At 35.8% G+C, this 17,387-nt stretch overlaps 1 protein-coding gene across 1 annotated transcript in view; it reads right to left on the reverse strand.

Moving 5' to 3' along the window:
* Positions 1-1,160: 1,160 nt before the first annotated feature.
* Positions 1,161-17,387, reverse strand: part of LOC106470663 (Down syndrome cell adhesion molecule-like protein Dscam2) — a 56,417-nt gene continuing 40,190 nt past the window's right edge. The window contains exons 20-26 of the mRNA XM_022399304.1: positions 16,797-17,087; positions 15,735-15,893; positions 15,343-15,587; positions 15,157-15,238; positions 14,329-14,512; positions 5,585-5,709; positions 1,161-1,619 (exon numbers count right to left, since the gene is read on the reverse strand). Of these exons, the coding sequence (XP_022255012.1) occupies positions 1,537-1,619; positions 5,585-5,709; positions 14,329-14,512; positions 15,157-15,238; positions 15,343-15,587; positions 15,735-15,893; positions 16,797-17,087 (1,169 nt within the window). The 3' untranslated portion in view covers positions 1,161-1,536. The remainder of the gene's footprint in view (positions 1,620-5,584; positions 5,710-14,328; positions 14,513-15,156; positions 15,239-15,342; positions 15,588-15,734; positions 15,894-16,796; positions 17,088-17,387) is intronic.

Here is a 17,387-nt window from a genome sequence, read left to right on the forward strand (position 1 = left end):
AGCGACCTTTATTCTAAGAATTAATAGATAGATAAATAAAATAGTTTTAGTAAATATTTTTGAAAAGGTTTAATTATTCTTATTTTCTTATACGAACTGTAGTGGCCATTGAAATCATCTGCTTTCAGGTGATGTTAATATGAGAGAATGGAGACTGTAATTTTTATTTTATGTATATTTATTTATTTATAAAAAACATCACGTAGAAGTCTGTTCGAACAATCAACAGTGTTGAGAACCTAAACCAAGAACATATCGGTTACAATATTACAAGTTTGGAATGGAGAACCAGTGGTATATAGACCTCATTGGCTTCTTTAGTCTTGAAAAAAGTGTCGTAAACATTATGCTATTTAAAGACTTTATATTGACACAAATTGACTCTCCAATATTTGGAAAATACAACTAAAATGCCAACCTCGTTATCCTCTTGATGAACAAAGCTAAAGAAAATTAATTAATTTTTGATTAGACTTAGGTAATCGTAAAGGCTACTAGCCCTGATAACGATTGTTATTGTTTCAAAAGTAAAGACAATTTTTAACTGATTAGTAACTTAAATTGCAAGAAACACAGCTAACTTTACCGTAAGAATGAAACACGAATTACAGCTATTATCTAGCATTTTAGGTATTGGAAAACTTAAAATGTAGCCGTACTCGGACCAAGAATAAAATCGGTCATTGCTGTATTTTATAATTATACAAAGTGTCTAGCCTCAGAAGATGTTTTGTGTAGCATCTTCAGTACGTATGAAATGTCATTGCTGTATTTAACATCTTCAGTACGTATGAAATGCGACTATTTAGCACCTATGTTATGTGAGAAAAACATTATTATTTTCCAATACCGTATACAGCAAGTCTGTTTGTAATTAAGCACAAAGCTACACAATGGGCTATCTGTGCTCTGCCCACCACGGATATCGAAACCCGGATTCTAGCGTTGTAAGTCCGCAAACATACCACTGTGCCACTGGGGGCGCTACAGTATGTTAATTTTTTAAACTTTAAGGACATTCATTTGGCCTTTAACTCTAAAAATACTGTTCCAAACGATCGCTATCATCATCTTCATCATCACGTAAATATTGGTTAACGAAATGAGTAAAAGGCTAATATTTTTAAAAACTTGTTTATTCAAATACTACTGAACAACATCAAAATTTTATTGGAACTGGTACAACGTTTTTTTTTTATTTTTAAATGTTCCCAGAAGTATACATTTTAACAAACACCGGACAATATAATAACAACTAGGGTTTCTACTCCTTGTTTATCACGCCACACAGAAAGTTTGTAGAGGAAACATTATAATTTTCTCCGTACATTATCATGAAACCACACGAGATTACAGACACGGGTCTCTGCAGCTCGAGACTTTGTCTGTAATCATCTTCACAATTAATCTAACAACATAAGGAAGTTTGATTCTGACAAAAGAATCGCATCACACGACGATATCCGTCTAAATTACGATGTAAGAGAAACAACAATCGGTTTAAACGTAGTATCCAAAGAAGGCATCGGTCAAAGGTCAAAGGTCATTTATAGGTGGATAGGAGAGTATTTGTCTCCCGAAGGCGACGTGGTAGGGTACCCCCCTTCTTTCCAAGAATTCTGGAAGAGTAAAGATATCAGGTTATCGGATTATCACGAAAGATGGTTTTAGTGATCATATCAATGTCAAAATCAAGAATATACAGACGGTTAAATACCTTATATTTTAAACAATTTCGAATATGCAAGATCAACAAGTCACGTGACAACCACAGCTGATATATAATCGAGATGAAACGGAATGTATCAGAACTATATTTTTACATTTGCATAAACGTAAATAAAATCACGACCTATACATCCAGAATGTAACTCCATTAGCTCAATGTTTCGCTATTACAGCTTCTTCAGGAGTTATTGTTATCATACAAGTTCACTAATCCAGTTAAGTCTAAATTGGAACACTGTCATTCATAAATCGAACATTGATACACGTGTTTAGAAAGTTCATATTATATTAAATTAATATCAAATATTGTTGTATTTATATTGTTAAGACAAATCAAACCATAAGTAAATTATTACCATCGTTGGACTTAGAATATAATACGTTAAGTATTTAAAACATATATTAATATTTGTATTAGTAAGTATTTTTTCCATCCTATTATATCAATACATACATAAAACAATGTCCGAACATATATTTCAATCCTTATAAGTGCGTATAGAGCCTTCGTCAAAGTTCAACATATTAAAATCTTTAAAATGTCATTAACGTCTCTACACTAAAAGCTTAGGCTGATTAAAATAGATTCTTTAAAGGTAAATATAATCACAACCTTTTTCTCCAGAATGGACTTTATTAGCACAGTATTTCGCTATTACAGCTTCGTCAGGAGCTATCGATATCCTGGAGATATAGGTCGTGATTATATTTACGTTTAGAGAAATGCCTCATAATAAACTCGAGCTTGCGTTAAACAAAGTTAATAATAATATATTTTTACATTGTTTGGCGTTACATAGTTTGTGTGATGCCACCAAAAAATAATATATTTTTACATTGTTTGGCGTTCCATAGTTTGTGTGATGCCACCGAAAACTGATATTTTGTGAAGGCTATGTAACAACCTTTTCCAATGCAAAATACCCATACACTCAGATCATAAAATATGTTGAGATTTGGGATTTAGAATGTCGAAGATGGGGATATCTCTATACTTAACGGCATGGGGGGAAACAAAGAAATGTGGATCAACTCGGGGTTTCAGCACTATCCAGAAAATGGCCTGCAACAAGTCGTACCCCAGCTGTGGTAAGCAAAGTGCGTCATTTTGTAACTGGTAGGAATCTGCGAACACAAGGGTCAGTGGTAAGAATTGTCCATGTGCTCCATACAACAGCATGCAACATAATTAAAAAGAATCTCCCTTTGAGAACAAAGGATACAGGGTATGGGTTCACCAAAACATGGCCCCCTAGTCATAATTCCTGTTTAAACAACGTATATGTTAAGCAGCTAGAGAATAAAACGGGAATTCATGCAATTCTTTATGAAGATATACTGGTCAAATCTCCAAATGCAGCGCCAATGGATTTCTCTGTGATCATACTGCTGGAATGCCTGCTGGAAAACCGTCGTCCTTGTACACTAGTTGGCTTATAGATACCAAGCAGGGAGAGGTGGTGTGTTTGGACATGAAAGTCTTACGACGGTGAAAACTAGGCCGTCAGAGACGTGGCGCCATACACTGTCACGGCGTGTTGAGGCTCCAAAATCGTTTTCATATAACGTATTAAATCTTTGTATACACATTATGTAAGAATACTTAACAAGATTGAAAGTGTTTGAGAACCAGATGATATATTATAAGACAACTCGACGAAACACGGAGGTCGAGACCCGAAATCAGTATTATAATAAAAACAAATGTAGATTAAACACCACATAACAAAAGGAATCCAGAAAACAGATTAAATAACAAAAGGAATCCAGATAATAGATTAAGCACCACATAACAAAAGGAGTCCAGACAGCAGATTAAGAACCGTATAACAAAAGGAATCCAGATAATAGATTAAGCACCACATAACAAAAGGAATCCAGATAATAGATTAAGCACCACATAACAAAAGGAATCCAGATAATAGATTAAGCACCACATAACAAAAGGAATCCAGATAATAGATTAAGAATCACATAACAAAAGGAATCCAGAGAACAGATTAAATAACAAAAGGAGTCCAGATAATAGATTAAGAACCACATAACAAAAGGAATCCAGAGAACAGATTAAATAACAAAAGGAGTCCAGATAATAGATTAAGCACCACATAACAAAAGGAGTCCAGACAGCAGATTAAGAACCACATAACAAAAGGAATCCAGATAATAGATTAAGCACCACATAACAAAGGAGTCCAGATAATAGATTAAGCACCAGATAACAAAAGGAATCCAGATAATAGATTAAGAATCACATAACAAAAGGAGTCCAGATAATAGATTAAGCACCACATAACAAAAGGAGTCCAGACAGCAGATTAAGAACCACATAACAAAAGGAGTCCAGATAATAGATTAAGCACCACATAACAAAGGAGTCCAGATAATAGATTAAGCAACACATAACAAAAGGAGTCCAGATAATAGATTAAGAACCACATAACAAAAGTTCAGATAACAGATTAAGTAAAATATAACAAAAGGAGTCCAGATAATAGATTAAGAACCACATAACAAAAGGAGTCCAGATAATAGATTAAGCACCACATAACAAAAGGAGTCCAGATAACAGATTAAGCACCACATAACAAAAGGAGTCCAGATAATATATTAAGCACTACATAACAAAAGGCGTCCAGATAATATGAAATAACACGTTGCAGAGTAGGCCACAGGGTAAATTACGTAACATATAACAAAAGTTGTCCTTACACTGATTAAAACCGAAGTTTTCTATGAGCTAGCTACTCATCTAACTCAAACGTTGAATATGTTTTTCTCTTATTTCCACACTGTTTTAAGTTGATTATTTGAATTGCTGACAGAATGATGTTCATACTTCTTACCCGAAAGCCAAATCACATAAAACACTCACTCACTTTCTGAAAATGTATTAGTGAAAACGCTATGCCACTGATGCTGTATGATGAGTTTGTGAAACTTGAAACTATTCAACATACTATGTGGCTAAAATAAGTAGTTACATCAATATATTTCCGAAGAAACTTTAACATCATGGATGTAAAAATGTTCTTAAAAATTTGGATACAACTGCAACGACAATATTCATGACGTAACAGTCGATCTGTCGTTTCGGTTGTTTTATTTAATAATTATTTCTTTTTTTTTCTAGTATACACTAACCTGTTTTGCACTTGTAAACTTCCGCTAATGTACATTAGCGATATAATTTATTTGTAAAAGTTCTAATATTTTTTATAATGATCGATTAAACTCTCCCTATTAACATCATCTATATAATCATACCCATTGTTAGTAAGAAAGCACAACTCTCCCTATTAACATCATCTATATAATCATACCCATTGTTAGTAAGAAAGCACAACTCTCCCTATTAACATCATCTATATAATCATACCCATTGTTAGTAAGAAAGCACAACTCTCCCTATTAACATCATCTATATAATCATACCTATTGTTAGTAAGAAAGCACTGCGGGTCGATAAGTATGATTGCTACAATTGAGACTTGAAAATTACCTACAACACTCGAACGCTTTTGAATGAGGTCTCTGTTTCAGACGAAGGAAGATTTGGTGGCGAAGCAAGGATCATCCTAAAATTAACTCGTGCCCTTTGAGCCAGTCACATTACTGGAACATGTATTAAGCTATGTTTGTATGAAATATATTAAGCAGTTGATAAAATTATTTTTGTACTTGCTAAAATTGTAATTTAGCGCTTAATAAAATTTTCCAAACTAATGGTACAAATACAATTAGACTGTCATTGATTTCTGGATACTTTATGAAGAACTCGATTTGTAAACAGAGATTACAATTTTAAAATCTTAACATGCACAAATCTAATACACCTTATTATTTTTTCACATACCAGGGTAATCATCCAGAAGTTGGTCCCTATCACATTCTGTTTCACTGTCTTCCTCTTCATACGTTAGGTCAGGTATTCTGGTGCTGTAGAGATACCTAGCCTCGACCTTCGGGTACCTAGCGTATCTGAAATTAAGATTGTACTAACATTTAGGCCCAATACTCTGGTGTTGCAAGGGTACCTACCTCAGCCATCTGGTGCTGTAGAGATACCTAGCCTCGACCTTCGGGTACCTAGCGTATCTGAAATAAAGATTGTACTAACATTTAGGCCCAGTACTCTGGTGTTGCAAGGTTACCTACCTCAGCCATCTGGTCTTTGTGTTTCACCTGGAACGAAGAATCTTACACAAAACGTTGTATAAAGATACTTAGTTTCGATAATCGGATGTCTATTATACCTAATATCAAGACCATTTATCAAAGTTAGGCCTAATACTCTAGTGTTGCACCTGGAATTATAGATCTTACACGAAAAGTTCAGTGTATTATCTTGATGCTGTATAAAGATACTTAGCTTCAATATCTACAATACCTAAAATCAAGAAGATGTTAGGCCTAGTGCTGTAATATTACTTACCTCTGTCATATACTCTCATTCTCCCTCTCTCTCAATATATATATATGTATACATAAATATGTCGGAATTAATATTCGTAATATCCGGATCTGTAACCTTTCGAAAGTTAACGAATCTATGGAAATCGTCAACAACTTTTGACCAAAACAAACTATTTACATGTATAAGAGCCAATAATTAACTTAGCAACTAATTTATTATACTGGTTTAACTAGGTACGTTAGGCCTATCATTTTAGTTCTGCAAAGTTGTGATTAAATCATTAAATTGATCTACGTATTATACCTGGAATTAATAACAAAATATCGCTTTACTTGTTTGTTTGTAGTTAAGCACAAAGCTACACAATCTGTGCTCTGCTCAACACGGGTATCGAAACCCGGTTTCTAGCGTTATAAGCCCGCAGACATACCACTGGGGCGCATCGCTTTACTATCTATTACGTTCGATACACATATCTTTCATCATTTCCTACCGTTATTTATGGATATTTAGTTTTTATAATTTAAAGAAAAACGTATGAAACATTTGACCGACAGATGTCACCACTTGATGTTCTAGCATTTCTTTGTCTAGCGACCGTAGGAGAAATCTGCTAAAAAAGTATAATGGGATTTAAAAGTGTCGGACGCCGAACAGTAAACATGCGGGATGATCGAAGATAGATTTATCTTCCTTCGCCTCGTAAGAGGTAGTTATTGTTCATCAAGAGATTAAGTATATTAACTTAGTGGAGGATTAAATATGGGCGCCATAAGTATAAGGTTTTAATGTACGAGGTAGGCGTGGAGTGAGGTGAAGTATCATCAAACGGGCCTCGCAGGAATCTGTAAATCCAAATGCTATGGCGAAAGACACGATCCCCATTTATTGGTTTTCACCTGAAGATAAGTACATTATTTCCAGTGGAGGTGTGGCCATTATTCTTAATTGTTAAGACACAGTAAGATAGCTACCAAATTTTGATCAAAAAAGGGGTGTTGGTGGTGGCTGTAATATGTTGTTTAAGTGTTTCAAGATCGTGATATGATATCATTATTTTGCAGGCTCTCCCTATATTAAAATGTAGTAAAAATGTTTTTATATGAAATGTCCCACATTTAGGGCTGTTGTTTTTAATGGAAATTCAATGAGATACACGAAAGAGAAACACTGTTTCTCCCTTCAATGACATACCTAGAGATATTCATTTCTATCACATTTTTTACTACCTTACACCATAAAAAATATTTTTGTTTACTTAAAATGTCATTAAGAATTGTATAATAAAGGTTTTACTGAAAACTGCTCCAGAATTATGTTTTAGTGAGTTCTGAGGATTTGAAAATTAAGTTAACTAGAATTATTTCGTGAATATATTACAGTAATGAGTCCCGAGGATCTGGTGATCGAGTTAACTAGGATTGGTTCAGGATTATATTCTAGCATGGAGTTCCGAGGATCTAGAGATCGAGTTAACTAGTACTGTTTCAGGATTATATTCCAGTAGTGAGTTCCGAGGATCTGGAGATCGAGTTAACTAGTACTGTTTCAATATTATATTCCAGTAGTGAGTCCCGAGGATCTGGTGATCGAGTTAACTAGTACTGTTTCAATATTATATTCCAGTAGTGAGTCCCGAGGATCTGGTGATCGAGTTAACTAGTACTGTTTCAAGATTATATTCCAGTAGTGAGTTCCGAGGATCTAGAGATCGAGTTAACTAGTACTGTTTCAATATTATATTCCAGTAGTGAGTCCCGAGGATCTGGTGATCGAGTTAACTAGTACTGTTTCAAGATTATATTCCAGTAGTGAGATCCGAGGATCTGGAGATCGAGTTAACTAGTACTGGTATAGGATTATATTCCAGCATGGAGTACCGAGGATCTGGAGATCGAGTTAACTAGTACTAGTACAAGATTATATTCCAGTAGTGAGATCCGAGGATCTGGAGATCGAGTTAACTAGTACTGGTATAGGATTATATTCCAGCATGGAGTTCCGAGGATCTGGAGATCGAGTTAACTAGTACTAGTATAGGATTATATTCCAATAGTGAGTTCCGAGGATCTGGAGATCGAGTTAACTAGTACTGGTACAGGATTATATTCCAACATTGAGTACCGAGGATCTGGAGATCGAGTTAACTAGGATTGGTTCAGGATTATATTAATTAATTAGTATTTGATATTTGTGAGTGAGGGAAGTTTTGTTATGTCTCTCTCTCTCTAGGTACCATGTCCATTCAGGGCCTTGGTGAGCATGATCTTCCAATGATCCCTGTCTTCCGTTCCTCTCATTATTTCCATAGTGAGAATTCCTCAACTGTTGATAGCGACATCTGTTTTTGTTTTCCTTTACTTTTCTTTACTGGGATTTTTCCTGTCATAATGATGTTTTCAATTTCTTCTTTTCTCATGATATTTCCTATAAAACTCCGTTGTCTCTTTGTTAACAATTTTCCACAACATTGGTTTTGTCTTGGCCTTCTTTAGAACTTCATTACTTGTATGTGTGTTCCACGATATTAAAATACCTTTCTTATATCAAAAGTAATAATGCATCCATTGGTTCGTTGTTAAGTTTTTCATATTTTTGCCTTAACCTGTTTTTTGAGGATGGAGATAGAGAGCAGCAAGCTCACAATAATTTCTGGAAACTTCTTTAAACAATGGTTAGGCTTAGCTATGTGAAGATAAATTCTTTAAGAATATTAATATTGTATGTGCTCATGTCACCATGCACATCTTCTTTGAATGTTTTGCACATGTGAATATAATAGTGAGCTTTCACTGGTGTTCTGGAAACCTGGCAATAGCACATGAAGGTCAGCAAGTCCACAGTCATTCCTGGACACTTGTCATTAGCTATCCCATCTTCTAAATTAAACTAAAGCCATTAAGTTATTAAATGAATAAATACAGACCTCAAACCCAGCCCTTTTCATTAATATATTTTTCAAGCTTTATCTTAAACTCATTTAAATTTACTGCTTCCACAACATCCGAAGGTAACTCGTTGCAAAGGTCAACCACCCTGTTAGAAAAATAAAACTGTCTTAGCTGAAGATAACTCCTACCTTGCCAAAATTTATATACGTGTCCTCTATTTCTACTATTCTGACTGTTAAGTATGAAAAAAGATGATGCATAAGTACTATCAATACCCTTTACAATCTTAAACACCTCAATCAGATACCTTCTAACTCTAAACAAGTTCAGAGATCTTAACCTCTCTTTGTATGATAACCCCTCCATCCCAAGCACCATTCTAGTAGCCTTCCTTTCAACACTTTCCAACAAATAATTCATTGTCCTTCCGTGATTAAATCACTCAAGATTGAGCACAATACTCCAAATGAGGCTTAATTATAACTTATTTAGATTTGTATTTAATATTTCTGTAGATACAACCAAAAAATCATATTCGCCCTACCACTAGCAACAGCACATTGATTGGACGGCTTAAGAGACCGATCACCTATTACACCAAGATCCCTTTCCTTCATAACACTGTTAAGGTTATTCCCATCCAAATTTTACTTATAACTCAAGTTATGATAACCCACATGCATAATCTTGCATTGATTATAATTAAAACCCATCTGCCATTTATTTGCCCAAGTCAGTAAATGATCTAAATCCTTTCGTAAATCAGCAGCACCCTCTTCACAACTATCAACACCCAAGACCTGCAAATTTAAGTAATTTATTGACCATTTCTTCATCTATATCATTATTGTTAATCAAAAAGAGCAAAGGTCCTAAGACTGAGCCCTGAAGTACCCCACTTGAGACATTAATCCAGTTTGACTGAACTCCATTTGTAACAACTCTCTGCTTTCTTCCATCCAGCCACTCTTCTATCTAATTTGCTAACGTATTCTCCACACCTATAGAGATAATTTTCTACAAGCCTTTTATGTGGTACCTTTTCAAATGCTTTCTGAAAATCCAGATACACCAAATCTACACCCTTACCCTCATCTACATAAACAGTAACCTTTTCCAAGGATGTCAAAAGATTTGTAAGGCAAGATTTTCCCTTAGTGAAACTATGTTGACTATCCAATAAAATTCTAAACTTTGTTAAATGACTTTGCAAAGCATATTTTAACAGACTTTCCAAACTTTTCCCCACAACTGATGTAAGACTAATGGGTCTATAATTACTGAGACAATTTTATCACTACCCCTGAAAAGAGGAGTAACATTAGTCAACTTCCAATCCTCTGTCACCTATCCATTAATCAAAGACTTACAAATAAGAGGGAATCCTCAATAGCCGCGGCACTTGAAATTCTTTTAGGCAGGATTAGAGTAAATTTATCTACGAGACCTTTGTTTCCCTTTTTATGAGCTGTATTTTTATGCGCCTGTAATACCAAGCGTGGGGCGCGCGTATACCCGATACAATTTTATTACTCATCAGGATCTGTACCAGCCTACCCTGAAATTGAAATTCTTTTAGGCAGGATTAGAATACATTAATCTATGAGACCTTGAGCGTGGTTAAATACATCAATCAAAGGGTTTGACCCCCTTAGTCCAAAACTGTAATTAGATCTCAAATCGGTGAAGAGATAATGGAGCTATGAGCTAAAATTTTATACATGCTAAAAAACCGAAAACCTTAGAGCCGTTCTACGACCCGCTCAACCATGTCTAAAAATAGTAGCAAGTGGAACTGCTATCTGGCCCAGGAGCCTTATCGTTCTTTAAACTTCCCATTTTTTTCTTAACCAGCTCAGAATTAATGCAGCCATCTTGTTTTCATCTTTCAACTGTCCAAGATGTGAAATACTGCTTAAATCTTTGCTAATAAAATCCGAAAAAAAAGCAAAATTTAATAACCCAGCCATCTCATAATCATCAGATACGAACCTTCCTTTATCATCCCTCAAGGGTCCTACCCCCATCCTAACATTTTGTTTACCCTTAATGTATTTAGAGAAATCCTTACTGTTAATTTTTATATTTTCAGCCAACCTTTTCTCATACATCCTTTTATGTCCTAATTTCCTGTTTGACTAATCTCCCATCATATCAATCAATTTAAATTTATTAAATTTGTGATGATTTTCTTTAATTTTATCTCTTATACCCTTTGTAAACCAACTTGGGTTTTTTACCTGCAGCTACCCTTTTCTTTCTATAAGGAATATGTTTATCTTGAATATTTAAAATCTATCTTTGAAAATTGTCCACAATTGATGAGTGTCTCCAAATAACTCAGCTGCCCAATTCACAACAGATTGTCGCATTCCTTCATGAGTCTGGCATTGTGATGGATTACCTTAAACCAGAAATCAAAGAGATCTTGGACTGGTCAGCAAGAAGTTTTGATCTAAGTCCAACAGTACATTTCTGCTCAAATACCTTGTACATTGGTACCTTGACGATTCGTAAGACGTCAAAAATTTGGCGATTCGTTGACACACACACACACAAACATCACTCGCTAATTCATCAAACATATATACAGTGTTTGAACTAATTATGATAACAGTGAATGTGATGTATATAAAATGCAAATATTATGAGATTTCTCCCCTCTATTATTTTATGTTACAGTCTTGAGTTGATAGTGTACACAGTGATTGGCTACCATTCAACCAGTCAGACAGTAACACACCAGCTTAGTACTAAAAAAGTACAGTCGTACCATGCCCAGTAGTAGTAATGTTTTTCAGTCTTGATTTCCAGGACTTGAGTAGTACACCACAAGTGTGTATAACTCAAAATTTCAACTGATCAATGATAATCCATATGAGAACTTGCGACAAGACTCAGTAGGTGTGAAAGAGGATACATGAAACTGAAACTTTTAGTAACAGAAAATGTGGAGGTAGAAAACCCTCCAAAAATAATGTTTCTCAAGGTATGTTCTTTACAAAATCGAGTACGTACTTTACCAATAACTTCGCTGTAAATGTTTACTTAGAGAACAGTAAGAGACACAGTAACATTAAGTGGTCTCGGTAGACGTGTAGCCTTATCTCTGTATCAGTGAATTTAAGTTCTTCGGCAACAATCAGCGACAGTGAATCATGGCGGAGGATTAGACAAGTTTGGGGCTGCACCTCTGTCAATAATGTTGATGATCTGCACAAAATTGATGGCACCTTGACTGCTGACAAGTACATATAAATCCTGATCTATTATACCATTCCCTCTGGAATTTGACTCATTGGGCGGGGATTCATTTTCCAGAAAGATAATTTTCTGAGGAATAGAACAAATGCTGAGAAACGATATATTGATGATAATTAGGCTTTGACTGCCCATGAGGTTATATCAAAGAGAGAGAGAGAGAAGCTCAGAACACGATCAAACAACTTGGCTGAATTGTAGTGAGTAATACAGGACACTTGGAACAATATCCCACAATCGTACTTTGTATGATAGCATAGAAACAAGGACTTATACTTTGTGTACTACAAAGACTCACATACAAACTAACAGTGCGTTAGATAACTTCATTCGATTATGTTTGTTTTCTGTGATGATGTTTTGAACCATTAATATACTTACCATCTAGTTGTCATTAGTCATTGTTTTTGACTCGCGTATGTCCATCGCTTGTGTGTTTCCATGACTACATATATAACAATGACAACATGTAGTTCTGATACACTCCGTTCCATCGTGACTTTATATCTCTTTGGGTGTCATGCCAATTGTTGGTTTGCATATTCAAAAACATTTTATTGTAAAATACTTAACTCTCTATGTAATAAGTGTTATCAAGTTAGGCTTAGCTTCGTACGATGCAGAAGAAATAAGTAGAAAGAGTTTGTTGAATTTTGCGCAAAACTATTCGAGAGATAACTGCGCAATCCATCCCTAATTTTTAAGTGATAGATTGTAGGGAAGGCAGCTAGCTAATACCACCCACCGCCAACGAATAGTGGGACTCCCCGTCATCTTATAACGCACCCACGGCTCAAAGGACGCGCATATTTGGCGATGGGTTTCGGTTCCGCGACCCGCAGATTGCGAGTTGAGGGCTATAATTATAAGGACGTGCTAAGCCTTAAGTAGAAAGAGAATTGGCCACGTCGAGAATGTGATTGACGAACTTGTTATCAATACCAAGAAGATGAAATTTTCGTTTTTATGTTGGAAATAAAGTTCTGTGAGCGTACCCAAAATGAAATCAACTTTTATTTCTCAAGAAGTCCCTAAATTATCTGTTTGTTAGCCACAAAATAAACTAGTTGGAAGTGTGGGACATTATAAAATACGATCACAGGATACTGAAAATCAAGTGTACACATACACAGACAGACACCCGTACAGACATGTATATATATACACACCAAGTACATTACGATAACATTCAAATGTACTTTTCTGTTCAATATAAAATTGACACAAAGTTACCTCTTTAAACGTTTTTACACTATGAAAAATTTAACTTTTTTCGGTTAATTACTTGACGACTTTATTCGAAAGTTCTTTCAAGTCGAAATCAGCTTAGAACAACAACAACAAACAAGAACTAATCAAAAACAATTAAAGAATGTCATTTTCTGACCGCTTTCGAAATTAATACCATGAAATAAGTGGACTATGTAACATAAACGGCAAGTGTTAACAACAATAATTTCTCTGTGCCGTTTTAATAAAAGCTTAGAAATGTTACATTGAAAAAATATAGAAATGTATATTTTACTATTCCAACTCTCTTTACTACATTGTATAGAGATAGGTTTCTGTATAATTCAAACTATAAAACAGGCGCCATAATAAATCGTACCAAGTGGTTCTAAAGAAAGTTAAGCCTTTTTTCAGGACTTCCGATAGTACCATCTCGCGATCCTGTTTTAGTTTTACATTGCCTGTTTTGTATTTATTTTTGTACTACCAATCACCCATCTTCTGTACAGTAACCCACATCTACTTTACGTTCTAATTTCAAGCCCAGACCATAATAATTAATGGTAAAAAAAATACCGTTCGCACGTAAACAGGCGAGATGTCTTGCAGAGTAATGAATCTTGGCTTAGTGCGTTTTAGAGAAAATCAAGACGATTTGTTTTCTTTAAATTCGTAAGCTATTCTTCGTATGATTATGACGTCATATCCTATATAAATTTTGTTTTTCCCACAAGCTTTCTTAAAAATGCTTGTTATTTGGTGATTATGGGTTGATTCCACCCGCCAGTACAGCCCTCTTACCCATTCCAATAGAACTGATCATTGCCTGCACCTTGTTTGGAACCTCCATGCCACCTGGCGGTAGATGATGTCTTCCCATGAGGCACGTTGACTGTTAGGCTGTCGTCCAGATCACTATTAGACCAAGGGCTTGATAATTGCGATTTGTACTCTCGTAGCAGAGGTTGAGAGGTGGGCCGTCCCCCTTGATGAAGAATTAGAAATTAGAGATGTTTTATTTAAAGGGAAAAACGTAATACACATCTAAATAAATGTAAATGTAATAATATATTTTAGTAGTAGACTTGGATAAACTTATTATAAAGATTACCAGTTGACTGATGTAAAAATTATTACACCCCATCATTAGTTTAAACTGAGCAAGAACTATTTTTTTTACTCTAAATAAACACGTTTGGGTTGTGAGTCACTTTTTTCTAGAATCTTCCATATAAAAAACTCAAGTTTCCGAGATTAAGAGTTAATGTTTGGCCAGTGTCATCTCATCAAGTGACTTGGGCTATCTTGAACTGTAACCATGACCACCGCAGGGACCAATCCCCAATTTTAGCTTTATAAGTCTTGAAACTGGTGCACGAAGAAGGATTAGAAGACGAATGTTGATTTGTTAATAATTAGGTTTGAAAGTCTGTGTTTAAAGGCTTTATTTAAGTCATACGAGTTTGCTAAAAACTTAAGATAGAGCTTAGAACATTAATATATTAGAAATAGCTTTTGCGTCTTTTACGAAACCATTCCACTCTAGAGAATAGAAGTAGTTGCTCTCTATTTTCAGTAAATTAAAGAACATATGTAGTTTTTGTCAAACCTCTTCTGTTGAGAGTGTACCTGGAAAACTGTATAGATGACCAACGTCATGGGTCTGGATACTTCTTCTGTCATTGTGGCCGAGTCCACTGGAGTGGGCAGTCTTTAAAAAAGTAATACGAAAAACATAGGTTGGTTGAGGTATTAACCACAGTTAAATCGACGTCCAGAACTTCTGTTATAAGTTTAATGGTTATTTCGTCTTACCTGTCTAACCGCAAAGGGTACATCATAAATTCTCTTGCCATCCGAAAGAGAGCGTCCTTCGATGCTGCTGTCGCCACTGCTTCGGTCCTCTCTCTGGCACACAGGTACTCTACTAGTGGCGTAGGGAGAAGGATAGTAAAGACTTCCCTTAGCTCTACTGTAGATGGGGTTTGTAGTGGGCTTCGTCTCCACCTCACACATCGGGACGGATTCAGTGGTGGCCTCCTTTTGCACGCTCCTGGTGTCTATGGAAACAAAGTAGACGGTTGTACAGACATATAGAAATACGGGTAGTTATAGAAAGAGCAGAAAGATGTAGCTAGAGAGATAGATAGTGTCTAGATGGTTGGGATGTGGAGTAGTAGAAGATGGCATCAGATAATGTAACATGCCTTCATAATGATGGCCCCTCCCGTGCCTCCTCCGAGTAACACTACACACGACGACGACAACGATAATCAGGATAACACAAGTCACGACCACAGGGACGATGATAGCCAGATTGGTATAAAATGGAGGGGAACTGACCCTTATAGTGGACGACGGGTGACCTGTAAAACAAAAAGACAGACTTAAGAAGCTGGAAAAGATATCTTAAAGATACGAGTTTCGTATCCATTATCTTCGTGATACTTGTCTTTAAAACTTGACTTTTTTTATATCATTGAATATATAGTTGGTTTAGCCCTAAGATCAGCAATATTATCTACACAAAGTTTCGAAGTGTAGTAAATGAGATAAAATATTGTGCAGTTAATTACGTTTTTTTACTTGAAAGTTCAAGTGTGTCCACAATTCTCTGTATTGTAGACTTTGCATATTGAGCTTTGCTAAGCTAATTAAACACTTCAGTGAGAAGAATAGTTAAATGTCATCTTCCTTTATATCAGAATAAAAACTGCCAATCTGATAATTATCTACTTTGGTAAATAGCTTGATTCTTCATCAATAACCATTTTTGATTGTCAGTTAGTTAATTTGTTAGTTATTTTAAAATGGGGGAGGGGGATGAAGGAATACCGACTTTTACGACCTGAAAACCGAGATGTTTGGAGTTTAATAACTTATTCCGGGACAATTGTTGATCTCCATCTGACGTGTAATTAAACATTTTTTAGAGTTCAAGGTCAGTGCAGTGCTTGGGACGTTGAATTACTAAGATGTGAACAAAGAACCACAGTGAACGGAACACATTGTCAGAAGTTTGACATTTCTGTAACAACGTGAGACCGAAGAGGACAAACGAATGTAGCGAAACTAGTTTCTTCAGCATCAAGACTTATAACAGTTTCTTCTGTTTACTGTGTGTTTTTGTTCTCTAACTGCTACACACGATATTGACTTATTTTATGATTAACAAGGTATGGTTCGAATAGCTTCTTTGCTGACCTATAGCTACACTAATAGCAAAAAAGTTTTTAATATAAAGAATAGTTTTATTTTTTGTAATGTACCTGATACCGGTAGAGTGACAAAGCTATAATCAGCAGTGGTAGAGCCTGCGTCATTTTGTGCTACGACACGAAGTTGATACCAGGTGGCGGGGTTCAGACTGGTTATTCTGTACGTCGACTGGCGAGGAAAGATCCTGTCCGTCACTGTTGTCCAGTCCTGACTGATTTCCGGTTTATATTGGATAACAAAGAACGATACAGGACAGCCACCACTGTCCCACTCCGTGAAATGTAAAGTCGCAGACGTTATGTTGACTCGTATAAATGCATGCTGGGTAGGAGACGACGGTGCTGGGAAAAAGAATAAATTTTAGTTTGTTTTGTTTTTTTGTTTTTATTTCGCGCAAAGCTACTCGTGGACTTTCTGTGCTAGTCGTTAGAGTAAAAGACTAGAGCAGTGGTTCGTATAGTGTGGTTCACAGACCACAGGTGGCCCAAGACGGTCCTTCGGGGAGGGGGGCGGTGGTCGTAAACTACGGTGGCCGAACGACTGTCCTCCACGGTGGTCCGGCCGGGCGGAGTGTACGGTACAGCAGTACTAGTGGCGTAGGGAGAAGGATAGTAAAGACTTCCCTTAGCTCTACTGTAGAT

The sequence above is a fragment of the Limulus polyphemus genome, unplaced genomic scaffold, assembly GCF_000517525.1.
Source record: "Limulus polyphemus unplaced genomic scaffold, Limulus_polyphemus-2.1.2 Scaffold4150, whole genome shotgun sequence".
Classification (NCBI taxonomy): Eukaryota; Metazoa; Arthropoda; class Merostomata; order Xiphosura; family Limulidae; genus Limulus; species Limulus polyphemus.